Source organism: Cinclus cinclus, chromosome 7 (genome assembly GCF_963662255.1).
Source record: "Cinclus cinclus chromosome 7, bCinCin1.1, whole genome shotgun sequence".
Classification (NCBI taxonomy): Eukaryota; Metazoa; Chordata; class Aves; order Passeriformes; family Cinclidae; genus Cinclus; species Cinclus cinclus.
This window is the reverse complement of record NC_085052.1, coordinates 2,659,573-2,686,409: the sequence shown is the minus strand read 5'-3', so window position 1 is coordinate 2,686,409 and position 26,837 is coordinate 2,659,573. Positions and strand designations below refer to the sequence as shown.

General features: G+C 43.9%; 1 protein-coding gene across 1 annotated transcript in view; it reads right to left on the bottom strand.

The window, feature by feature from the left end:
- C7H10orf90 (chromosome 7 C10orf90 homolog) overlaps positions 1–26,837 on the bottom strand; it is a 132,399-nt gene that overhangs the window by 3,344 nt on the left and 102,218 nt on the right. The window contains exons 3-7 of the mRNA XM_062496600.1: positions 26,372–26,466; positions 22,961–24,026; positions 8,750–9,022; positions 6,626–6,861; positions 5,398–5,593 (exon numbers count right to left, since the gene is read on the bottom strand). Of these exons, the coding sequence (XP_062352584.1) occupies positions 5,398–5,593; positions 6,626–6,861; positions 8,750–9,022; positions 22,961–24,026; positions 26,372–26,466 (1,866 nt within the window). The remainder of the gene's footprint in view (positions 1–5,397; positions 5,594–6,625; positions 6,862–8,749; positions 9,023–22,960; positions 24,027–26,371; positions 26,467–26,837) is intronic.

The window sequence follows — 26,837 nt, the reverse complement described above, 5'->3', positions numbered from 1 at the left end:
TTAAATGAGAAATAAATTTTAAAAAATGGTAGAAATGAGAAAATAAAAGTGGTGTGTGCATTTAAATAGTTGTTAATCCATGACAATGAGAAGAAAGTGCATTTCAAAGGGGAAGAGGAGGAAACACTCAGAGATTAAATAAGATGACCAGCTCATCGTGGAGATCTGAATTAAAGCTCTTTCCTACCAAGAAAGGATCAGATGGGCCACGAGGTAGACAATTCCCCAAGCTGAGAGGCTTCTAAGTTGTGTTTCATCACAATTATCACAATTTTTTAAGATTATCACCATTTTTATCACTGTTCCTTATCAGGTTTCACAGCCTTGGAGGAGATTTGAAGACAAATGTTGTGAGTGAGGGAAAAGAAAGGATTTCAGAGCAGACCTGGAGCATCACCAGTTCAATAAAGCTTTAGACAGAGAGGACTGAATCACCTCGCTGGTGTTTTATTCACACCTTGTGAAACTCCTGAGTTCCTGGCATTTACAAGTGGTCTCACACCTCCACTAAAGCAAGCTGTAAATGAATGTAAATGGGTCGTCCTTGCAATATATTTTAATTAATGCTAAACTGCACCTCCAAGAGGATGAGTAACTCTCCTGCTTGGGAAGTCAGTAAATATTTAGACAGAGAACAGATAAAATGATTGTGTTGGAACCAGCCCCTGACTTCCTATTTAGCTCTAAATCACTGGAGCACTTAAAAGAGAAAAACTGTGGCAAAATTTATCAAAATATACGCAATACAAATACATTTTCTTCTAACATGAATGTGGATTCTCAAAGTTTGGTAGGAGCTAAAATGTGCCTTTGAGGATGTGTGAAAAGCAAAGCACTGCTGGTGGTGGATCTCTAATTTAACTGCTCTTTTACTGAACTGAAAATATAATTCACTGAAAATCCATTTGCCCAGAGAAATCGTAGGATACAGAACATTTCTTTTCAAACACTGGAGTTTTTTAAATCAACAGTCCCCTAAAAAATGAATTAGCCTTGAATCCAATATAGATGTGGAGGTGATGTTCAGGTCCCTCCTACCACTACTGAGACTTCTGACCCTCCTCAATATTTCAGTCTTTATGGAAAACATTACAAATATCTCTAAAAAGCTGTAAAGCTGAGAAGTTTATGAAAACATTTTCATATTAGAATAATTTTGGGGATGTTGCTGGAGATTTCAGTCCTCTCTATCCAAATAATACTTAAATATTTATGGATTTTATCCAGAAAAACAAAAAAATAGCATCTTAACCGGCCTTCCTACATCTTTCTAATATCACTAGAGAATATAATCTTAAAATGCATTTTTCCCAAAAAAAAAAAAAAAAGAAAAAAGAAAAAAAAAGCAGCTTTTGAAGAAGGTGTGGCATAGTTAACATTAGTTTAACAATATCTTCAGAACAGGTCATTCCTCTTTCTAATTCCATTAACTGACTGCAGCTTAGACTTGGTTCAGAGCTGCCAGCCAAAAAGAATGGATGGCACTATGAAAATTTTAATGGGGAAAAGGGAGCTGGGAAATGACCCAAATGACCACAAGAATACACCTGAGTGGCAGCAGCATCATTGCAAATTCTCTGATTGCCACCTTCTCCTCCCTCAGTCCAAATAAAAAACTTCATTGGACTTTATAAAAAAGCCCAACAGGGCTGCTGGAGAAAACCACCCCTGGAAAACCCAAACAAATTGCAACCTCCACCCCCCTCAGGCTCCTGCAGTAGCAAAGAAACTTTTGGGGAAGGTTTAGAAGCACAACTGAGGGGATAGAAATAATTTCCAAGATATTACTGAAGATCGAGGGTTTGGATGCAAATCCAGAGGAACTCAGCAGGCTCCATACTGGGGCTGAAGGGTAACCTTCAACTTCTGTGGCCAATTCCAAAGAACAGCCACCCCTTCAAAGACCAGGGAAGGAAAAAACCCCAAACGTGCCCAAGAAATTGCGTTAAACCTCCCAAAGTGCCTGTGCACACCAAGATCACAGGGCTGTTCATTATGCAGATTTAAAGGCCTATAAACAGCTGGCAGTCCTGTCACTGCAGTAATTACATTACGGTTTTGGAGATTTAAATGCAGTTATTTGAACATTGTTTCTATTCAGCTCGTCACAGTGGGATCTCTAATTTGTTCGACACAGTCAACAGCAGAGTTGTCTATCTTGGACTAATTAGCACTCTCAAAATTTAGCAGTACCCATTACCCAACACAAAGACTGCCTGAGAGTTGCAGGTTCTGTGCCTTCAAAGAGTTCTTGTGATGATAAAATCTCGTGCAGGATAAACATTTTCATTTTCCTGAGACGACTTTCAGCATTTCAGCAAAACCTCGCTCGTGAAGGACAATTAAAAACTGGTAAACAGCTCGGGGTTTTGAGGATGGGAAGGTAAATGGGAAGTGCACAGATGCTGGTATTTATATGGAAATGATGTTGAATGCCAATTATTTCTTTCTCTTACAAGAAATGGAAGTTGTAACAACACTGCCAAAACACGGGGAAACCCTGCTAGTCAATGACTTTGTTATCAATAAAGATGTTTTAGGCTGATAGAATAATCTCTCTGGCAGAGAGAAAAATATTTGCGGGCCTTTCCTCTGGGTGTAAATTATTTTATTGGAATAGAAGTTGCAAGACCAGAGAGAAGCACATGTACCAAACTTATTTCAGAGAGAGATAAGTGCAGCAAACCCCTGTAAACACCTTGGGCTGCAGGTTTGTCCCCATTTCCACCTGGATAAAAGCAGGCACCCACCTCTCCCCATCCCGGGCCACCCTTCTGTGTGGGGACACGGGGAACTGGGCAGGGAATGTTCTCTTGAGGTGGAAAATGAGTTGGATAATTGTTGTCACAGTCAGTGCTTGAGCTAAGTGTGCTGCATGACCTGCTCCTGCTGCCCAGCCTCACGTGGGCTCCAGTCCATCCTTGGGGTCACTGTGGCAGGGTCAGGGAAAATTAAACCCATCAGCCAACCTGCTCTTGGGAAAAAGATCCCTGGAAAACGTGTGAGGGTGTGCTGGCAATGAGCCCTGGGAACCTCAGAGCCATGAAGAGCTTCACCTCCACAAATTGTAAGACATCCCGAAAGAGAGGAAAAAAAAAAAAAAACAAACAAGAAAGGAAAGAAATGATCAAGAAACAACCACAAGATCACAGCCTGGAGCCCAGAGGTGCAACCAATACAAACCTGAATGCTTAAGCACATTTCCAGGTCATCCTTTTACCCTCCAATTCCCAATGTTGCTCCAGGGAGTACAGCTGTGAAAGAGCAGCCTGATTCCCCAAACCAGGAAAGGCTGGGAGGGAATCTTTGCATTTGGCAGAGATTTCTTAAGAGAACAGAGCAGCTGTGGCTGCCCCTGGATCCCTGGCAGTGTTCAAGGCCAGGCTGAACAGGGCTTGGAGAAGCCTGGGATAGTGGAAGGTGTCCCTGCCCATGGCAGGGGGTGGAATTAAATTAATTTTTTAGGTCTTTTCCCACCCAAACCATTCCATGAAGACGTTGCCTGGGCCAAAGCTTTCTGGGGATGCAGGACTCTTTCTCCACTAAGAGATTTGCTGGGAGACTCCCTATAAGTGGATCCATCAGCAGTGGCTCTGTCATCAACAGAGGCATCAGAAGCACAGAGACTTCAGTGCCCCAGGCAAGCCCTTCTAGGAAAAAAAAATTCCCTACTCTGGGTCCCACTGATGACACCAATCCTGCAGCACAGCAGCATCCAGCAGGACAAATCCTAAAATATTGATTGCCAGGACTCAGAGCAATGTAACAGAGCCCTCTGCACTGCAGCCCACAGGGCTGTGCTTTATCCAGGGATCTTGGATTTCCACTATCAACTCCAGCTCTGCTTCAATAACAACGTGACACTTGTGCCATTATAAAAATATTAAGGTCTCACAAACAGAAAACCACACATGGCTACACAAAGGCAGGTGAGTTACAGAAACCAAAGATTCTCTCCAGACAAATTTGCCTCTAATGACTAACCACTAAAAGATGGAAATAGTCGTTAACTTCAATAATTAATGAATATATTTCAATATTATGATTTTATTACTCATTAAACAAGCATAAAGATTAAAATTTCATTATAATTTCAGGAGAAATAGGTTTAGCCTTTCATATTTTGTTTCATGAATTATTTGCAGAGTGGTTTGGGGGATTTTCAGAGATGATCAGACAGAAGTGGGAGATTTTTGCCACTTCCTCTAAGACAAATGACAAATTCCTGGTCTGCTGCTGGCAGAGCTTGGAGTCCTCACACTTCACAGCCCTGAGAGATCTGATTCCAGGTAAATTAACTTGGATAATGGAAATGGTGAATTAATTCTATTGAGTCTTTAAGACATGCTTTGTGCTGGGTTTCCTTATATTTATTTAGCTCCCACGATAAAAACCCAGTAGGTCTCTGATGTAGGACAGAGCAGTGGAAGCTGCAATTCTCCAGGAATCTCCAAGAGCCCTGAAATGGGCCTGCATCCACCTCTCCTGCACCCACCCTCATTCCCCAGGGAGCCAAAAACCTGTTTGTGTTTCCCAGGGTTGAGGACATCAAATATTCCCTTTCCTGCATCCTCCAGGTGTCTTTGTTAGTTTGTTTAATCTTTTCAATTAATTTACTTTTCAGTAGAGTAATGTATCTTCAAGCAGCCACAGATTTAAAACCAAGATGTAAAGAGGAACTCAAATCAATCAAATAAATCTTTGTTCTTTAGTCAACAGAATTAATTAACATCCAGATGGCAAATGAAAAACAAAAAAAAAAAGAAAGAAAAAAGAAAAGGAAAAGAAAAGCAATTTGTTTAACATCTTGAGCTTAGATAACATTTACAGAGGTGCAGTATGGGCAGTGAGGGAGGGAAGGGTTTCACTCACTGGGGTTGAACCTGTTTGCCACAACCCAAGCAGCTGCAATTAGGAAATCACAGAGTTTTCATGCTTGATTTAGCAGGGCTGGCAGAACAGAGCTCTTTCCCAGCTCTGGGATTTCTGACAAAAGTGGCAAATCCACACCTGGATCTGGGCCTCCTATCCCAAATCTCACCTGCCTCCCTATTGTCACCTCTGTCCCCAAACTGATCCTTCAGTGAGCTGGGAGGACTTGAAATGTCATTTATTGCCATCACCCCCACAAACAGCAGCAACTGCAGCGTGCTGAAGAACACGACTGCATGTGGCAGTGACAAAAAGTCCCCAAGGAGCTCTCTCCCAGCTGCCACAGAGCACAGGAACTCCTCATTCCCATCTCTGAGCTGCTGGGAATTTCTGCCAGGAGCATCCGCACAGATGCTGGAGAGCGAACCAGGAACAGCAGCTCTCCTGTTTCTCCCCAAATTTAAGATGGAAATTCCATCTGGGATTTCAAAGGCAGCCACGGGCCTGCTGCTGGTCACAACTCACCACTGAGAGGGTCAGGGATGGTGAATTGCTTCTTTCTGCTGGCAGTGGGTGTGGAGAGCTTGCGGGTGAGCGCTCGGGGGGTGCCTGGAGGAGCCTCCCTCTGCTGAGCCCTCCTCAGCTGCACCATCAGCTCCAGCCTCCTCAGCCTCTTCTGGGAGCGGGAGATGAACTGGGGGTTGTGGATCTCCAGGGCTTCCTACAGGAAACAGAGAAGCTGCTTTGGTCTCATGGAATTCAAAGGAAGGAAAAGGCGTGATGGGCATGGGGCTGAGTTCAGTAAGGGGTTGTTAAAAGTGATGAAAATCAGTTTGGGTTTGGGTTGGAAAGGACTTTAAAGCTCATCCCAGCCCTGCCATGGCAGGGACACCTCCCACTGTCCCAGCTGCTCCAACCCCAATGTCCAACCTGGCCTTGGGCACTGCCAGGGATCCAGGGGCAGCCACAGCAAATCTGGGAATTCCATCCCAGCCCCTCCCCACCCTCCCAGGGAGCAATTCCTTCCCAATATCCCATTTATCCAGCTCTCTGGCAATGGGAAGCCATTCCCCCTTGTCCCGTCAAGTTTATACATGTCTATGTTTCAAATTATGTATTTTTACATCCAAATTCAAGTTCTTGATGTTTTGCCTGTTTCCTTTTCTCAGCCCATCACTGAAGCAACTCGTCACTGACAGTTCACAAACTTTCCTGTTTATTTAGATTGTCAGATCTCTCCGTGGCTGATCCAGAAAGAAAACACTTCCCAGTCAAAGGCTGTTTCAACATTTAGGAATGTCTTAGGACAGAGGAAAGGAGCAGACATGAGTCTGCAACCTGGGCTGGAGAAAAAGGCAGGAAAGTCCATCTGCTGCTGGAGCCTGGTACCAACCCGGGCTGTGTCCACACCTACAGCTGGTGCTGGAAGTGCCAGGCACTTGGGAACTGGGAATTTGTAAATTCCCAAACTCTTATGTTCCCCCATGGGAACAGCTTAAAACGGGGAGCCTGGAAAACCAGACAACCAAGCAAGTTTTGGCAGTGGATACAAACTGCCAAAACTTCACTGGAAAGGGAAAAATCAAGGAATGTGAACTTCTGCCCTTAATGAGTTCCCAGGAAGCAAACAAAATCCATGGGGGAGAAAGGGAGAAAAGGGAAAAAATAAGAGAGAGAGAGAGAGAGAGAGAGAGAGAAAAAAGAAAAATAAGCAGGGAAAAAGGAAGAAAGTGGGAAAAAAATGATGCTTTACCCGCAGTGTCCATGGGGCTGCTGGATTTTTCCCCAGCTGGGAGCTGGACTGTGGCCAGGTGAGCAGGTTTTTCTCCCAAGTCACACCTGGAGAGCAGGCCCTGGGCAGTGTCACCCCGGGCAGTGTCACCCTGGGCAGTGTCACCCTGGGCAGTGTCACCCTCCTGCCTCGCTCCTGCTCCTCCTGTGCCCCCAGCTCCTTTGTTCTGTCCCTCGAACCAGGGAATTCACAATCACCTCGGAGAGATTTAAAAGCTCGTTAGGAGTGCATGGCTAATTTTTTATTGGGTTCTCCACCTCATTAGACAGGGAGGGCAATTCCTGAAATAAGAAAGCCAGGCTGTTATTAATAGGCCTCATTAGGCAGAAGAGATCAGATCTGATGGTGGCTGCTCCTCGGTGCCCTGTGACACCCAGGGTGTCTCTCACATCATCCACACCTCACATGGAAGGAAATCTCAATTAAAACTCTCGGACACTCAGCTCTTTTTGCTGGTGCCTCCCAAAATTCGTGCCATGGAAAGCCAGGGCTATCTTGCTGTGACCTGCAGTTGGAGCTCATTCCAATTTATTGCAGAAAATACCAGATTGTTATGGGCTTTAACCACAAATCATTTCCCTTTCACCACACCGAGTCTTTCATCAGCACTACGAGGTTTTTTTTTCCCTTTGTTTTTAATCCAGTTTGCTTTCTGTCATTCCTACACATCCATTAGCCAGTGGAAAGACTCCATTAAAAAATAATCAACAAAAGGTTACTGTGCATTATAGGGCATTATTATGAAAGTTGTCAATTCACATTGAGAAAAAGAGATTATTTTCTATGCTTATAATGAAGTTTTAATGCTCACTCACTGATACTCCCTGCTCAAATTAGGACCAAAAGAGGTTGTGTGCTCAAAAATCAGATTCTCATTCAGAGGACAGAACAAATCCAAAATAACAAAGGAACTTCGGAAAGGCTGCATATGAACTATTTGAAAAGTCACACTGAAGTGCTCCTTCCTTGCCAAATAATTTGATTTCTAGAACTAAATATCTGGGAATAAAGCCCGTTACTGTTTTATTTCAATTTTTTGGTTACAATAAACTTAAAATATTTTCCTCTTTATGACATATTGTACATATTATATTGTACTTAAAAAAACATATTAAAAAGATCTGTGTTGGGTACATTTGCCTTATAAAAGCCTGAACTGTATTTCCTCCCTAACACTGTTCTCACCAACATTTTGGAATAAACCTTGAAACCTGTGAACATGAAATTAAATTCCTCCCTAAGCCAGGTTTACAGAGGTGTGGATTAAGTTGGGCTTTGCCAGATCTCAGTGGATGCTTCACTTTTGTAAAAGAAAGTTGGTTCCAGTTAGGGGAATGCCATGATTGAACTTCAGGCACAGAAAGCAGCATTTAATCTAAATGTGTGTCATTCAGTAGCTTTATGCTCAATGATAACAAATTTTGCCTACCTGCTTACAAAAAATTCTCATCAGAAAAAAAAAAAACAGCTGTAAGAAAAAAAGGTTCTATGACCATTACAACATTTTAAAGGAATGAGTTTCTCACAAACATATTGATACTAAACCCAAATTAATCTCAGTTGTCTTCTGCAAAAATACCTGGTGCAGGAATACAGCTGCTGCTGTCATCTGCATTTTAGCTGTGAGAATAAATGTTGGAAGTAAGACATCCCAGACACTTCTGAACCCAAAAAAAATTATGCTTTACACATTGAAATCTTGTTAAAAATCATAGTTCTGGTTGTTGTGTCAAAAAAAAAAAGAATGAAGGAGTGAAAGAAAGGTATCAAAGCAAGGTTGTAAAAATAACCTCCCTATTGGTATTACGTGGTTAGGCTGGGCTGCTTTGCAATTTTAATGCTTTTTCAAGATTTTTTTGGGACTCTAAGCCTATCTTGGTCATTTTAATCTTGTTCTCTATTAACCATAGCAATGTATACAGTCAGATCAGCTGATTGATCTCTCACCAGATGACTCACGCTCAGCACTTAAAGCTGGACAAAAATGGCCTGAGTTTCCATTATTTCACTTTTTTTCTTTGAGACTGATCTCATCTTATTATTGAAACCATATTCCTGACAACCACAGTAGGATTTGTACCTTACTTTTTAGGAGCTGCTTTTGCCCGTGAACATTTTCTTCCTGGAGGATTCTCGATGACGCCTTTATGTTGCATACACTGCTGGAGACAGACATTTTTGGTTTCAGGACACCCTGTGCTTGGATCTCTTTGGATTTGGAGGTGTCTTTGGAGGGCTCTGCCCTGTTGGATGAGCCATCAGTAGCAGCAGCAATGGTTTCTCTGGAGGCTGCATCTGGAGGGGAGCCAGGGGCTGTTGTGCTGCTCGTCTTCCTGCTTCCCAACAGCATTGGTGTTCCTGTGAAAAACAGAAAAACAATCCCAGATCTTATAACTTGGGATTTATTTTTTTTTTCTCAGCCCCTCTAATCCATTTAATTTTCATCGGTGTGGCAGGATTCTGAAGTTGTAGGGACTGAGCAATGCTCTTCTCATCAAAAACTTCCATGGCAAAGCGTTGCACAGGTTGGACCTTTTGGGTGCTGTTTCCTGCTGGGACTTTGAGCAGAGCCAGAATGGGGCACTGGAAAAGTTTGGGATGGGAGATGCTTCGGAGGCAACTGCTCCACTGGAGAGGGGTTAAAACCCTGGTCCCAAAACTTGTTAGGCCTTGGTTTTCATCACAGCCACCACTGAATCCATAAAAATGAGGTTTAAACAATTCCAAATCCTAGAATCTTGGAACACTTCCAATTGAAATGTATTTTAAAGATCATCCATTCCCACCCCCTCCCATGGGCAGGGACACCTCCCACTGTCCCAGGTGCTCCAACCCCAGTGTCCAACCTGGCCTTGGGCACTGCCAGGGATCCAGGGGCAGCCGCAGCAAATCTGGGAATTCCACCCTGTGCCAGGGCCTGCCCACCCTCACAGGGAACAATTCCCAAATTCCCAAAATCCCATCTATCCCTGCCCTCTGGCAGTGGGAAGACATTCCCTGTGTCCTGTCACTCCAGGCCTTTGTGAAGATTCCTCCATCTTTCTTGCTGTCTTTTTAAAAAGCAGATTTAACGCAATTCTTTTTCTGCTGACTCTTTCCCATGTCTTGGTTGAGGACAGAGAGAAGATTAGATGTGTTTTTCTACTTCGAGCCAATTCCTGACAAAGGGTGAGATGCCACTGCAGGGATTTAAAGAATTTGTGGATGTGGCACCTGGGGACATGGGTTAGTGATGGGTTTGGCAGTGCTGGGGTAATGGTTGGACTCGATGATCGTGAAGGGATTTCCCAACCTAAATGATTCTGTGTTTCTGTGATTTTATGCTTGACACTTCCTTATCTCAAAGTCCCTCACTAAAATCAGATCCTGCCATGTGGGAAGTTTTCAGTTCACTTTCCCAATCCTTTATGAATTCACAATAAATAAGAAATATTATTTTTCACAAAATTATGATTGCCTATGCATTTTAGTGGCCTGACTGGCTCATGTCTCTTTTTGACCATCCAGTGTTTCCAAGGAAATCAGAGGCATTAAGATACAGCATTTACTGTTTTTCCTTCTCCCTGTAGATCCGAGCTTGGAGCACAGAATCACAGAATTGTTTGGGTTGGCAAAGCCCTCTGAGATCATCGACTCCAACCATAACATCTCGAGCTCCTTTTTGTAACTGCCCATACAGTGAGAAGGAGTCAGCTCCTCGGGGGTTCCTCTCGTGAGAGATCCCTGAAGATCAGCACAAACAGAAAAAAACAAACCTAGTTTTTAATTAAATTCACTGAGATGAACCCCATCCAAAGTAATCTCACAGCCTTACAGAAAATCTGGTCAAAGAAAGGAGGTGCACACAGAGTTCCCAAACTCTGGGGTAGCATACAAGCTCTCCTGCTCTCTGACAGAACTTATTTTTCTCTTTGCTTTTCATACATTGCAAATATTTCCCTTATCTTTTGTCACAACCAAGCTCTTTTCTCAGATGGAAATAGTTTTGATGCAAATGATCTCCAGAAACTGGACAGACTCAATTCTGTTCATCCCCTCAGAGCTCATGCCTGTCCAAGGACCTGTTCTTTCATTCCCTGACCAATCCCATTCCTGAAGTCACACAAAAATGTCTTATGGCACAGAGAGGAGGAAAAACACCGGGACAGGTTAATGGGGTCATGGACTCAAAGGGTGGCTGTGGGAGGAGGCAGGAACAAGCAGTGGGGTAGAAGAAGATGAAGAAAGCAGCAGGTAGCACTGAGTAACTGCAGAGCAGCAGGGGAGGAAGTCCTTTCTCTCAGACAGCCAAGAAATCAAATGGATAGAGGGGGGAAAAAAGGAGGGGAGCTAAGCCACAGGAAGAACCTGAATGGAAAACAGATTATCTCATTAAATCACCTTTTAAATTAAAATAGTTTACTGGCCAGCAGTAAACAGAGAAGAGTAGAAGGAGGAAAGGAGGAAAGAGTTTCTGCTCGTCCAAGGCAGCATCACAGAGGGAGATAATTTGCCTTCATATCAAGAAATGGTCTGTGCAGCAAATGTGTGTTGTGAAGCCAAAACAGCTTCACTGGCAAATTGCTCAAGGCAGTTCTGTGTCCCCAGGAGGGTCTGCTTGCTGCTTCTGGGCTCCCCAAAATCAGCAGGAATCGTCTGGGGGGGGGGCAGGGGGGGTGTCAAATGGGCTGTAAGGGAGAAGGGTAAAACAGTGGAGACCAGAGTGAGGGAAGGAGAAGGCTCCAAGCCACATCTAACTCAGAATATTGATCTGAACACAAGAAAGAAGAGCTGCCTGGAGTATTCACACTCCATTTACTCCTAACTACCAGACTAGCTCTCCATGGATATTGGCTTCCAAGTGTAAGTACAGCAACCTTCAAGAATGGACAATTAAGCTCCAGGAAATTTCTTACACGTTGTGCAAGTGGAGAAAACGTTGCCTTCTCTCTGCACCACTTCCCTGCTCAAGGGAACGCCACCAGTGGCATCCTCCCAGCAAGGCCTGGGGGATCCCCATGAAGGTGTGGATTAGGAGAGGAGGAAAAGAAATGCAGGACCAAAACTAAGAACAGAGCCTAAAATTAGAAAAAGGGGATGGATGCTTCTTGGCATTTTTTATGATAAAAGGTTGCCTTGAGAAAGAATTTTAAACCCCCCACAATTCCTGATGAAATTCAGAAATAAAATCAACACGTCCTTGCTTGCATGACAAGTGTCTTCCTTGTGGATCTGGTTCTAATATTCTAAGTAAATCTTAATCCTTATTAGATTCACAGTAGGGTGGGGATTTTTTTTTTGTGGCAGTTAATTAAGGCAATAAAAAGGTGTGTCTTGTTCTTGTCTAACACTTATGGCAATCAGAATAATAACAGGGTCAATTTGCTAAGTTCTTTCTTCCAGCTCCCTCTTGAATTAACCTTTCCTTTCCAAAGGTGCATCCAGGTGCAGCCAATCCCTGGGAAAAAAAAAGAGCAAAGCAAACCAGACAAGGGGCTCCAATAATCAACTCCCTCATCCTCAAAGCAGCTCTCAGTTACTTTAACAAACGCAGATGCAAATGATATTTAGGAATGAAAAAAAAAAATATATAACAAGGGAAAGGTACTTAAAGGTAAGATCACAGCATTTCACTCTGTACACCCTGGACCAGTTTTTAATATTCTGTGTGGGGAATTAGGACTGTTACTCTCATTAAGACTATCTGGAATTGTATATCTAAATCCCTCCACCAACCCAACTTGAAATATATATGCCCCACTGAGAATAGCCAGAATTGCAACTGGATGACCAGAAATAGATGTTTTTTCTATTATCCCAGCTGAGGAAAGGCTTTAAAACTAATGAACAAAGACATGCAAGTGTAATACTTTGGGAGATATGGGAGAGCAAAACTCAAAGAAACAGAAGGCAGAATGACTCCATTAATAAAATTCAGCCAGTATAGATTGTAGTTGTAAAAGTTCAGCTGCTCATAGAAGCAAATTTAAGGAACAAAGTCATAATTACATCTGGAGAAGAGTAATTTTTTTGCCCTATGCAAGAAAGATGACAACAGCTCAATTTTTAAATAATGACTTAGTGAAAACCATATGATATTGGAGGAGTTCAAAATATTCTGTAAAACCAAAGGTAGGTTTTCAAAAGCTCCTTTAAAAAATCGACAAAAAAACCCCCTTGATCTTGGAGTAAAATAAGTATATTGTTTTACTGTAAAGTATCTTTTTACATTTCCCCCTCTGTCCCTTCAGGGGGTTTTGCTAACGGGAAGTGACCCTGCATTACAGCAGGTTAAACTTGCCTTTCCTTGAGACTCACACAATCCAGGCAAACATCCCCTGTTCCATTGTTAATGTCTTTTTTTTTTCTTTTTTTTTTTTCCATTCCACTTTGCAGCAGGATAATTCAGCTTTTCATCCTTGCATATAACACTCTTCCCAGTGTTCCAATGCGGATTTTTGATGATTTGTGACAAAGTGCTTCTTTGAAACTGGCCAAAGTTCATTTTAACAGAGGCAGGGCTGCAAAGCCTCCCTGGCCACCAAGTCAGAGAGGTGGCTGGGGAGGGGACACTGATGTGATTCCCTGAGTGTCCCTAATGAGATCAGACACCAGCACCGGAGGTAGCTTTACATCCCAGCCCACCTGCTGGGGGGTTTGTTTTAATTTAATAAAAGCCCCACATCCCCAGCTGCTGAGCTCTCCTGGACCTCCGTGCTGGGAGCTGATGCTGCCAATGCCCCAAGCAGAGAGGAGCAGGAATTAAAATTCCTTAAATGTAAGAAACTTCTTGCCTCCTTCAAGATTTAGGCGCATTTGTAGAGACCCACACGTGCCTCAAGCAGCCATCCATAACCCCAAGCAAGACTCCAGCCTCTGTCTGACAGAGACTGATGGCTCAGCCCTTATCATGAATCAAGGGCTGGCACAGCTCAAACCACGTAATCTTAGATGTGAGCAAACAGAGCGCATCATCTCAACAGCCTGGTAACCCCGAAAAATGGAAACATTGAGAGCCATGACAGCGTTATTAGTTATGCCAGGGTTTGTCAAGGAATGCGGGATAGGACAGAGGATTTATTTTTCAGGTCGCTGCTGAGGAAAAGGCATCACTTGTAATCAGTCAGCGAGCTGCAGCTGGCCAAGGGTGCACAAAATTCACATTTTGACTAAAATTCCTGCTGACCAGCAATGAGGCTTTTGTCCCAAACTGCCTCATGATGCTTCTCAAATGACTCATTTGCAAGAGGCATCATCAGCTGCTGCTCAGCATTAACATCCATGGAAACCACCTGAGTTCCTGGAAATGTAGTTCTGCCCACACTCCCTGTTCAAAATGTGATGTTTAACAAGGTCTTGATTCACCTTTCTATAAAAACCTGGGGCTGGATCCAGAGAAACAGGGTTGGGGTCTGCCTCAGTTCCATTCCCAGAATTGTCAGGATCCAAAGTCAAGGTAACTTTGCTGCCTTGAAGAGAGAGGCTCAGTCAGCCAATTCCTCCCAGTGAATGCTATTCACCTGTATTAGTGCTTCTTCAAACAGCCCTGCCTGGTGGGGATAAAGCTTAATTATCTCAGCTATATCAGTAACACCTCAAGATAAGAGTCTAGATTAAAAAATTACCTCTAACAAAAAAAAAAAAAAAAACAACAAACAAAAAACCCCACACAACTTCTCTTTTTCCTAGCTAGCTCTTTTGGTTTTGTGCTTTTTTGATTTTTTTAACCATGTTGACAGCTGTGGCCACATTCCTCAGAAGGAAGAGGCTTTCTTTTGGCAAAAGCTAATATTTGACTGTAGAAAGTTGTAATCATTTAAAACAGAAAGTGTACCTAAGAGCTGTTAGGCTTCAAACCTATAATCAGGTCTAAGTAGGAAAAGCTTCTTAATGTCAAGAAACATCTTGTTTACTGAAGGCTTTGGGCAAAATTACTGCAGTGGCTTCAGAGCAAACAATCCCAAAGCCAGATAATCACCAGCCCCTAACAATCAGCCTTTCTGTGCTGAAGGCAAATTTCTTTTCTCAAAGCACATTGCAAATAGTTAATTTACCTTCTCCCTTGATGTCAAACAAGGGAACACCACTTATTCTAGGGGGAGAATGGGGACCAATGTGCTGCACCCAGTCTGGCTGCCATGGAGAGTTTTGGTGGAAGAAGGGTTTGCAGTGGCTGCACCAGCAAAATCCTGCAACAAAATCCTGCAGTCCTGTTAAAAGCCTCCAGTTGCACCGGGGCAGGTTCAGGTTGGGCAGCAGGAAAAATGTCTTTGCTGACAGTGGTTAATGCCACAGACAGGCTTCCCTGCTGCTGAGTCCACCTGCTGAAGTGTTCCAAAAAGTAGCAGATGTGGCACTTGGTGATACGGTTTAGTTGACCCGGAGGGGTTGGACTTGGTGAACTTGGAGGATTTTTTCCAACCTTATTGATCGTGTGATTCTGGGAGAAGGAAGCGTTCGTGCCTGGCACCTGCAGGACCTCACCTTACACTCGGGGTCACGAGAGGGTACAATTGCAGCAGAATATTTCAGTGGGCAGCTGATACCCCACCCACACGACTTGAGGCGACTGCTCGCACCAGTGAGCTCCCAGTATCCAGCTGCTCCACTACAGTGTTTGTGTATTTTACCAACATTTTTCCCTTTTCCCTCCTATGAGCTAAGAGAGGATGAAAAGAACGAATATTTACTGCTGTACTGTGGAGACAGTCCCTGCAACAGCCACAGACCCAAAACCTCCGAGTTACAAATCCCTGTTTGCATTTCCAGGATGTCATGCTGGAAGCTATCAGACACTATTGTAGTGACTCGAGTAATCTGATGCAGTGTGACTTGGGGAGGGAAAAAAAATAGTTCAGGATGATTCAGAACATTTAAATGGTGATTTGCAGGGTAAGAAAGGCATGGAGCACTTGTAATTCTCATCATGTCCGAGGCACCTAGTTCAGCTCTTTCTGACAATTTACCGCAGCCAGGCTGAGCCAAGTATTCATTTCACAGACTGCACAAGAGTCGCTCCCAGTTTAAACCAAGTGTGAATTAGGGGAAAATGAGGCCCTTTACTCCACTGGCATAATGCAGTCACTGAATCCACAGAGCCCATCTCTTTTAATCATTATTTTAATGATTCTGGTACTCTGGCCTTGCCCCGAGTGCTAAGGAGTGACTCCTACCCTCCATTCTTTCACTTCAAATTGTTTCACATTCTTACCACCTCTGACAGCTCAAGATAGAAATGTCACAGAATCATAGCTGGAAAAGACCTTTAAATCATGGAATCCAAAATGGAAAAGAATGGAGGAATCAAACCCTCAGTTTTCACATGCTGAACTTTAACTTGGATCTTCAGACAACATGAACATTTTTGGGAAAGTCCGATTTATAAGTTCCACTCATAAAAATGTGTTCTGTATCATCATTAACAGGGCAGACATCCTTCTGTCTTCCAGAGAAACAATGGCCTTTCTACCCAACAGCTTCTTTGCTATGTCCTGTAACACAAAATTGAGCCTATAATCTTCAAAAGGCATTTCCTGAAGGAAACTGCAACTCCAGTCAAATTATTTTATGATCATACCCTTAAACACGCAAAACCAAACAAAAACATCCACGAGAAGACCCCAAAGAAGCAAACAAACCCTGAGAAAATCCAATCATCTCTGTCTGCTCGTTGCCTTAAACCACAGAGAAATTGATAAAGGACAATTGGTTCCACAGGAGAATGATCTCAGCCAGGTCTCTGTGACATCCCAGCATGGTCACTGAGAACCAGCTCTGGCTCACTCAGCCCTGAGCAGCACCCTTCTCCCCTGCTGACATCACTGCCCACAGTCTCCAGGAGCAGCCTTGCCTCCATATGGATACGGCAGGACAGCAGGTCACCACATCTGTATTCTGATTTAATAAATAGTTTAAAGGAGTGGGATATCAAAGAAGACCCCTCCTGCTGATCCCTTCCTTCTCCTACACCCTTTGTCCCACCAGATGATGGGGAAGGCAGCAGGCCTTTGAGACAGAGAGCAAAGCTGGAGAGATGGTACTCCAAAAAATGAAAAAGCACCCTCCAGAAAAGAGGCATCCCCTTCCTTCTACAAATGAATTTTAAAGCTCTAAGATAAAGAGATGCAACTGCTCTGGCCCATCACACAGGTTGGGGCCTGTCTCAAAGGCTAGCAGCATCTTCCAGAGTCACCTGGAACAGGATTCTGAGGTCATCACTTGAGTTTTCAACACCTGCAGTGATTGAATCCTCATTTTCTGGGGATGCAGAATATGAAGGTCACACCTCAGTGTAACATGGACCCAGTGACACAGAATGTCTAGACTAAGGAAAATTGACAGCCTCCTCCATTTTAAATTTATCCCAGATGAAGTGAAACATCAAAGGAGCTCCTTTTAATGGGCTTTTTGGCATGTGGTCCTTTGTTCTTAACAAGTCAGCACCAGCTGCTGTGTCCATAATGCCAAGTCAGTAACGTCCCCAGCCAGACTCCTGGCTGGTGTAAATCAGTGTCACTCCTCTGCAGGCACAGATTTCAGCTGACATCAGCTGAAGATTTGGCTCCTTGTGCCTAGCAGGTGCAAGCTAAAGTAAAATCTCCTGTGCCATATTTCATATTTCTCCTGTCTTCACCACCAGTTCTGCTGCACACATTTGCAGGGTGGGGAGTTAATTAGCATCAGCTGGAGCTGCTCAAGTTTCTATACAATAAATTCCATATTGTCAGGAACTGCTTTCTTCTAATTATATCTTGTTCATGTAGATATAGATATACCTATATATTTATATTCATATATATTTATATTTACACATCTCTGGCTTATTGCATGGTGACTTTCCCATAAACAGAAGATAAGGTGAGATCACCAGATAGGTGAACACCACATTCCTTCATCATAGCATTTCAAATACTATTTAATTAATGAAAGTAAATACTACTTATAGCCTTCAGACTTCCTAATTAGCTCATTCTGATTACCAGGCAGATATATTAGTTTAAAGGTGACCCACAAGATTTTCCTGATACATAAATGTCTCAAATACCTGGAGCTCTTCAGTGTGTATTTGAAACAAAAATACATTTTTGCTTTGCAGGTTATTTTTGCTTATCAAAGTCCCACAGCACCAGCTGTCCTGATTTTACTCCAATGAGTAGGAACGTACATGCATGCATCAAAAAATTAAAATAGGTCTTGAAACAAATTAAAGTCCAGTTATTTATCCCTTAAAAATGTGCTGCTGACTTCAGCACTTGTTAATAAATAAGTTCAAGAAGCAAACAGAAATCTGTAATCATCTGGGGCCATTCAACACACCCAAAGCCCAGATCCCACCTCAGTTTTCCCCACACGCTGCCTCGAGTTGTTTTAATTAAGCAAATTATGCTTTCAAGTCACCTGCCACGCTCTTTGGGAAAAGGCACAAGCAGGTACATGACCGAGTCTCTGACGTTCACTGCTGTGACCGTGCCCTTCCCCGTCCCCGAGCTGTGAAAAGCGAGCGCTGGGAGTGCTCCCCTGGACACCCCGAGCCAGGACAGCTCCCAGGGGCTCAGGCAGTGCTGAGCACCTTCGTCACAAGCACCCCACTGTGCGTCATCCTGCCCCTGCTCCTGACTCCAGCGCGGAACCGGGGAATCCTTCAGGCTGGAAAGGACCTTTTTGTTCCTTGGGCCCAATCACACCTCCAGCACTGCCAAGGCCACCGCTGACCCATGTCCCCAAGTGCCACACACGTGGCTTTTGAATCCCCCCAGGGATGGGGACTCCACCACCGCCCCAGGCAGCTGTGCCAGGGCAGGACAGACTTTTCCAGGGGGGAATTTTCCCCAGTAAGCAACATAAGCCTCCCCTGGTACAATCTGAGGCCGTTCCCTCTCCTCCTGTCCCCGTTCCCTGGGAGCAGAGCCTGGTCCCTCACAGAATTCACAGAATCAGAAAATTTGGGGTTGGAAGAGACCTTCAAGACCATCGAGTCCAACCCAGCCCTAACACCTCAACAAACCCATGGTACCCAGTGCCACATCCAGTTTTTTTGTAAACCCATGCAGGGATGGTGACTCCACCACCTCCCTGGGCAGACCATTCCAGTACTTGATCACTCTTTCTGTAAAAAACTTATCCAGTAATATCCACCCTATATTTCCCTTGGCACTCTCATTCTGTCAGGGACTTTGCAGAGCCAGAAGTTCCCCCTGAGCCTCCTTTTCTCCAGGCTGAGCCCCTTCCCAGCTCCATTTCCTTCCCTGGACACTCTCCAGCCCCTCAGTGTCCCTCTTGTCCTAGACTGACCCCAGGATCTGAGGTCCCTCAGCAGTGCCAGCACAGGGATGGTCTCTGCCCTGGCCTATGGCCACATTGCTGATAATTATAACACTGATGTCCTTAATTGTGGGTGGCTTACACGGGAATGGGATTTATGATTTTCTCTTTTGTCATCTCCCCCCACCCTCCTTGCACATCTGCACCTCAGCTCAGGGCAATGGGATCCAGCACAGCACCCATCACCCAGACTGGATTCACTCTCCACCTCAGCTGGTATTCCTGAATATCTCTCCACATCAGTTTTGGGTGTGACAACAAAACATGAACAAAAGTGTAGAGGTGAGCAGGGAATACTCTGGTTTAGAAAACAGCTGAGATGCGTGAAGGCACTCCGGCATGAAGAAGTTCACTGTTATCTAAGCTCAAATGGATAAATTTAGATGTTGGCATTTATAATCCTCCCTAGAAAACCGATGATATTGTTTAATCAAGAGGTCAAAAAGAATTTAAAATTGTCCCATTTTCTTCTTTTTCTCCTTTTTAATAATTCAGCCAAGAGCCCAGTAGGTAATAGATAGTGAAAGATGGATGGAAAACTAGATATTCATGGGGAATATATTCTTCATGAAAGGTAGGTGAGAAATTAATATTAAAAATGTTCCTGTCTCCAGCAGAAACAAGACTAATCTTTTCATTTCTAACTTACCTTGTATTTATGAGACATCAGCTGCAGACAGGAAAGGAAATTGCAGCATTGCCTGAAAAGCAGCGTTAGCAAGTTCTGACAGCTTGTTAAAAGCCGTGACCAAAGGCAGGGTGATGCACATCGATCACCCCTGACAGGGACCCTGTGGAGCTTGGCCTGGGCTGGCCCTTGGCCATATCTCTGAGGTGGGTGGCTCATGTGGCCCTCAGTGGGACCCTTCACACATCCCTGCAGCTGCCCAAGGGATGGAAATGTTGGCCACTCACTAAAAATAAACACAATTCTGTCCTACGGCTCTGTCCTCCCACGGTTCAAGTGTGACTTCATGTATAACATGGATTTTCCAGCACTTACAATCCCATTTCTTGCCAGATAAGGGAAGTAAAGGCCCAAAGCAGTGGAGCCAATAGAAGATACAGTTCACAGTGGGGAAATATCATATTCCATCCTTGGGATGCTCTAGCACGAACCATGGCTTTGAACTCTGCGTCTCAGAGATTTGGATTTCCAAGTGTAATTCCCAGCCACGAGCAGAGCCCAAGATTTACATTTCGTTAATAATCCTAAAGCATCCTTTTCATATGTGGCACATGGTGGAAATATGTAACTCTGGAGATTACCTGGCCCAGCCTCCTGCTGAAAGAAGGGCCTTAGATTAAGTTATCCATGTAAAGCCAAGTCTTGAACAGCTGGATTTGGACATGAAATAATATGAGTAATGCAGTAAGTAGAGTCATCATTACTGCAGTGAACTCACACAAAAGATTAGGGAAAAGACACTCCAAAGAGGCCATGACTCAACTGGACCTATAGGAAACAGCAAACCCAGCCCCAGCACCTGAAAAACAGAGAAGTATTTGGGTGCACATTCCAACTCAGATCCTAATAAAGCAACCTATATATCCTGGAAACTGCATTTGCAGATCTCATACAGAGTAGTGTAGCCTTGAAAGTAATTTTTTTTTTCAGCATAGTGATGTTATTACCACTTGTATTTCTGCTGGCAGGAAGCTCTTGCCTACAGCTGCAAACCAATATAAACTCCAACTTTCTGGGTCATCAGAAATGTAATGGACAAAGTGCTCTCCGCAGTTACCTCATCTGTAAGATGTAAGATAACTGTGTTAAAGCACGAATACTGTGGCAAAACTTGTTCACTGTCCCTTCTTTGCTGGTTCTCCCTTCTTTTAAATACATCATTTCACAAACATTTCATTGCATAAACAAGGAGAAGAGCAAAGCTTAACGGGAATGGGTTTGAATTAGTAAACAGCAGAGGAAAAAAGTATCCAAAATAGCTGGGAATCTAGAATGGGATAAAAGTTCTTCTCCAAAAGGCTTGTCCAGTCCTAGAAGGGTTTAGAAACCCTTTGGATGTGGCACCTGGGGACATGGGGCAGTGGTGGCCTTGGCAGTGCTGGGGGCTGGCTTGACTGGATGATCTTAAAGGTCTTTTCAAACATAAATGATTCCGTGATTGATAATCTCATACCAATACTTCTCACTTCACCCATTCCAGAAGTAAAAAGGACTCAGTATTTTATTTCTCCCAGGTTAAAAATCACACCATTCCCTCCCATTTTAAGGACCAGTGTGGATGGCCCATGCATTTTACCAGGTTTCTCATGATTTGTCCCATTTAATTGTTGATGGCTGTGCATGAGTTCATTACTTGGATGCTCCTGCTGAGAAAGGCTGTGGTTTTGGAGCATTATTCTGGTTGTTTATACAAATTTCACACAGGAAAGTTGTAGTAAGATGATAAACACCTCCTGACATATTACAAAGGGTCTCAGCAAGATAAATGTATATCTTTACATTCTACATTATGGCCACACAAAAGGTGGAAGCAGTTGAAAAGGTAACACTTCCCATGTTTGTTTACACCTATAGTCTTGTGTATACAAATGGTGGAAGTCCTTTATCACAAACCAGTATTTCTCAGCTCCTTTCTTCACTGATTTCCTCCTTTCAGTAAAACTATGGAACCATGAGCAACCTCCCAACTCACTTTCTAATTATTTCTAGAAAAAGTGGTTCTTCCATGCCACCATGGTATCATGAAGCTCAGGGAAGGCTCAGTTTTAAATCTGGTTTATCACAGAGAAACCTTAGATGGTGTTGAACAAAGCCTTGAGTACATAACACTCCCCATGGAGTGATATTCCTTGGTATTTAAAATTAGGATGGATGCAATGAAATGTTTCATTTGCTGGTGCCATCCCTTTATATTTCTATTCCCAAACCCCTTAGCACTGGTTGGCAACTTCCCTCTCCTGCTCCCCACTGTGCCTTTTCCCCTCCAACACCACACAGCCTGGATCATGGTTAGGAAAACAGAGGAATATTTTGTCTCAAAGGGAGAGCAGCAGAGACTGCAAAGAGTTTGCCACCTTGCCCAGTCCTCGAGGCAGTGTGAGGCTTCTCATCTTTCTGTCTCCTTCCACTTGCACACTGGGAGGATGAAGGTACAAAGGAACCTTAGGAAGTGGCTCATGTTCATTCGCTGACCCTTAGATCAAAAAGCCATACAAGAACTGGGTAATTGCAATTAAATGTAGCCCAAGGCTGCAGGATACACAGGGGGGTGAGCTTAATCTTTGTGCTTTTGGTAAAAAACAGCCTCCACTCATTGACAATCTGCCCATCCGCCTTCCCTTCCTGGAAAGGCAATAAACTCAGCTGTGGTTATTCAAGTGTGCTGGAAAATCCCAGTGCAGCAGGAGCCGCTCCACTGTGGGCAGGAAGCACTCCCCAGGGCCCCTCTCCCTCGCCCAGGAGCAACGTTGCAAAGAACATTTCATGTTTGTAAAATGCTCGGAAAAGTTGGAAACAAATGTGTTCAAGACTTGTAAACCTTTTACCTGGTTCCATTAAGTATAAAAGCCTAGGCTTATTACAGCAGCCTTCTAAATAAAAGCTGAAAACAAGATCATTTTTAATTGCAAGAAGCCCAAAACTAAGCTCAGTGCAGTCATCTCCTTCTTAATTTCACACCTTGAAATTCAGCCTTATTCAAAGATAAACCTAATTATTTTCAGGGGATAAGCACTTGCAAGTCGCTGGGAGAATAATAAAAAAATACTGTTACAAATGGTCAAAAAAGAGGTTTAATGCAGAAAACACAGGGGGATTTTTCTCTCCGAGCTGATGAGCAGCACACATAACTAACATGGCAAATACTCATGGCAGTGCTGGAGCTGGAAACCTCTGGGTTGTGCTTTAACTCCCTGAGCTTCTGCAGAAGCAAGGATTGTTGTTATCTGCTCTCACAGAATCACTGTGGTGGGGCTGTTCCAGCCTGGAACCTCTGCTCCACCAGCCTGACCTTTATGGAAATGACTTACCTGCCTCATTGCTTGAATTAGGAGTTTGGAGGGAAAACACAGTGTGGTGGCTGCCAGGCTGCTCATCCTCTTCCTTCGCTGCTGCTGCCTTGTGAGGTCCTCTGGGAATATCCACAAATGTTGGAAGCCCCGAGGCAAAGACACTTTGCAAAGGGTATTTACTACCCAAATGTCCTTCTTTTATTTTCCCCTGCTTAATTACCTTATTTCCCTTGAAGTCTGTGCTCAGGTGTAATCTGAGTGGAGCCCTGTTTGCTCCTGGGAGCTTCCTTGGAGCTCTCTCATCCATGGGCTCTCCATTAGCTATGCCATCTACTCCATCTGCTGTTAATCCGGACAAACTGCACTTCAGGCTCAAGGACAACGTGGATCTGTACATTTTTTGGCATTTAACTCGAGGTTGGTCAATGCACACATTGAGCGACTTGTCTAAATAATAGATGGTGTTTGGACACGGCTGAGACACCTGGAGCTGGACACTGGAGATGAATGAAGGGGACGTTTTCCCCCTCCCATCACTGCTTTGAAGACCCAAGCCATCCTCCTTGATTCCAGGGTCAAAAAGCTGCTTTTGGGGTTCTTCACCTAATTTTGAGCAAGACTTGAAAATCTTTAGAGGAGGTTGGTTTGCGTGGGCTGGGGGAGGCCAGCGCTCGAGGACAGCAGGGACTGCGCTGGGCGTGGGGGACACGGTGTTGGGATCTTGGCCAGCCCCAGGGCCACGTGTCAGGTCTCCAGAGCCCACAGGAACACGCCTGGCTGTGACAGTGATGGAGGCAAAGCCTCTCTGCTGGCTCGGACACTGGTTTGCACTGGGACAGTCCGAAGGTGACATGGTGCCTTCTAAGGATGCCTGAATCTCTAATCGGCTGGGAAGCACCAAAAATGTTCTGCTAAGGGTGGCTGAGCCCTGGTTAGGACACGATGGCTTCATGTGACAAGATCTGGGTTGGGGGATCAGAGCCTGCATAGGCAGAGAGGGCTGGCTTCTTTTGGCTTTACCCTCATCAATCTGTGCAATGATTGCTGGTGAAATCAATGCTGTGTTTTGGGAAGGCAGAGATTCCTGCAAATGAAAAATTCCCAGTTATCACCATTCTCCATTATCCTGTGTTCAACTGTTTCTCATCCACCATCTACCGCAGCAGGCAGTTTTGTTCAAGATCTCATTAACTTTCTATTCATAACATTTTTGTCATTTAAAAATGCACGCTCTTGAAATCAGCTCTGAGTTGTTTGGGAGGCTTCAGTGAAAACTTTATCACTCTGGTGAAGGAAAAAGTATTACAGTTTAAAACCTGTATTCCATAGTATTATGTTGAGTATTTAATTCACCACCATGGATGGGATTGGTGGGTGTTGAAAAATGGGCATGGCAAAGACAGTTGCCAGTTTCAGACTATAAACTCTTAAATGATGACCTGCTGGAATTTAAAATGCATTGAAGTACATTATGGATCAGTGTCCTGTGACATCACGTGCTGCAGAGCACATGTGAGCACCAGGGGCATGACAGCTTTACAGCCTCACCAGTTACAGGCATGAAAAACTCTCAAAAAAGCGATACACTTTCTCGCAAGGGCTCTGGGTACTATTTTAAATAATTAATTCCCTCCCTTGCAATGATTCCTTGGTGACACCTGCCCATGATGTACAAACACATATGTACAAGACTGACTGACAGTGGCCCAGATGAATCTTTCCATCCATGACAGGAAATATCCCTCTTGATGGACCACAACTTACTGCCCTCCTGGTGACAAAGGAGGTGCTTTTATGTTCCAGCTCTCTGACAAAGAGTAAACCTGAGTTTAAAGCCTCCTGCTATTATTATCTACCCCACTGGGCACGTAAATCCCATGCAATAAAGCATCTGGCCTAATCTCATTGCTGCTGTAAATTGGCTGATTTGATTGTTCCTGCCCTGTGTTCCCAGATCTCTTGACCCCAACAACAAAAAAAACCCCAACAAAACAACCAAAACCAAAAAACCCCAAACAAAAACAAAAACCCCAAAAAACAGACAAACAACAACAACCAAAAAACAAACAAACAAACCAATAAAAAAACCCCCAAACACAACACTGAATTGACATGCAGAATTTGAGGATTAGCTTCCTAAAGAAAACTCATTCTGTGTTCAGGTGCCACTGACTCCTGCTTGTTGGGAATTCACCCCAGTCCCAGCTGAGTGTCTCTATGAATGGATAATCAATGCCAGGGCTCAACAAGGGCTTCACAAAACCCAGTATTGCTCTTCCTCCAGGAGGACTGTGAGGGTGACAGTGCTATGGCCTCCCTGGTGCCACGGTCTCCCTTCTCAGGGCTTGGGTGACACCACACCGATGATCTTCAAGGACCCTTCCAACTCAAACCATCCTGAGCCCCTCTGAAACCATCCCTGTTTTCCTCCTCCGTGCAGGAAAACATCACCAGAAAGAGTTCCTTTGTATCTCTTGGGAGGGAACCTCTTGGGAGCCCAAATGGGCAGAGGTAGATCAAGAGTTTATTAACGGGGTGAAATGCCAGATAAATTTTATCAACTCTTTCAACCAGCTGCCTGTGGTTTGGACAATTCAATAATTTCACAGCCTCAGGGAAAGCATTTTCTTCCTCCTCTGTTTCTTTCATGGTTTGTAACAACATTTGCCTCATATTTTCTTCACTTCATTTACTTCTACCTACAGGTTTAAGACCTTTGCATGCCTTCCAAAACTCTCAACTTCCCCCAGATTTCTACAGGGCACCAAAGAAGAATGTTCCTTGAGAGACTTTATTTTGGATGCATTTCTCATGCTCCAGTAGTTAATTTGACATTTATTTCTTTTGTTGAGAACTGCACAGATGGAGACATCCTGCAAGAGTCCAAAGGCATGTCAGAAATGTTCCTGATTAGCTACAAACTCAAGCACTGATATTTTAAATAATTTACTTTTCCTTTTTTTCTGTTGAAAATATGTATTATTTCCTCCTTCCAATCTTTAGCAAAGAAATGGATCTTTAAAGTTTGCTCAGCTGATGCTATGCTCGTTGGGAGCTTTCAAGCTTCACTGAATCTTCTGAAAAAAATCCACACACACACAAAGTAATTGTGGTGAGCTGAAAACCTCAGGCTTTATCCCGAGGACATATCAGGCAGAGTGTACTGATATTTGGGATATTGCTTGATTTAGTCTCTGGGGGTTTTTTTACAACTTATTTTACCCAACAAAACATGCAATTCTTTCCCCCTCACCAAGAGCACGCAGAATCACAACACTTAACCATCATTTCATTTGGCTTTTCTGCTGCCTAAGCTAAGCTTAGCTAAACAAAACCAAGTCCAAACATACTGCTCAGCAATCAGTGATTGTGTTTTAAACCCTCCTGCGTTCTGCTGACTGGTCCCCAAGCAGAATTTATTTATTTTACCTTGGTAGGGCTCGATTTTCCCCGCACACCACTCTCCTGCTGAAGGCCTGTGCATGTCCTCTGACCATCAGGGCCCCAGCACTTCTGTGTCACCCCTGGGGAAAAACACAGGGAAAGGAACATTTTTGTCAGTGTTCTGGAGGAGGTGAGTTAGGAAATGTGCTTTTACATGGGGTGCAGCAGGAGGGAAAGAGTCCTGGACATGACCGGGTCTGTTTGTCCCCCTGCACAGAAGAGGCTTTCAAAACACCCCTGGGATCCTTTTACAAGGATTTGGACATTCCCACTGTGTCTAGGGCTGATCCAAAGCTTCACTATCTCTGCATTTGATTTCCATGGCTTCAGGCACGGCTGGGGAAGCCAGGAAATGTGGATTTTAACAAACACCCCTTTTGTGCTCTCTGCAGAACGGGGAGCAGAGAGATCCCAGCAAGAGCTGCACTTCACTGCCACTGAGTCACCTGCA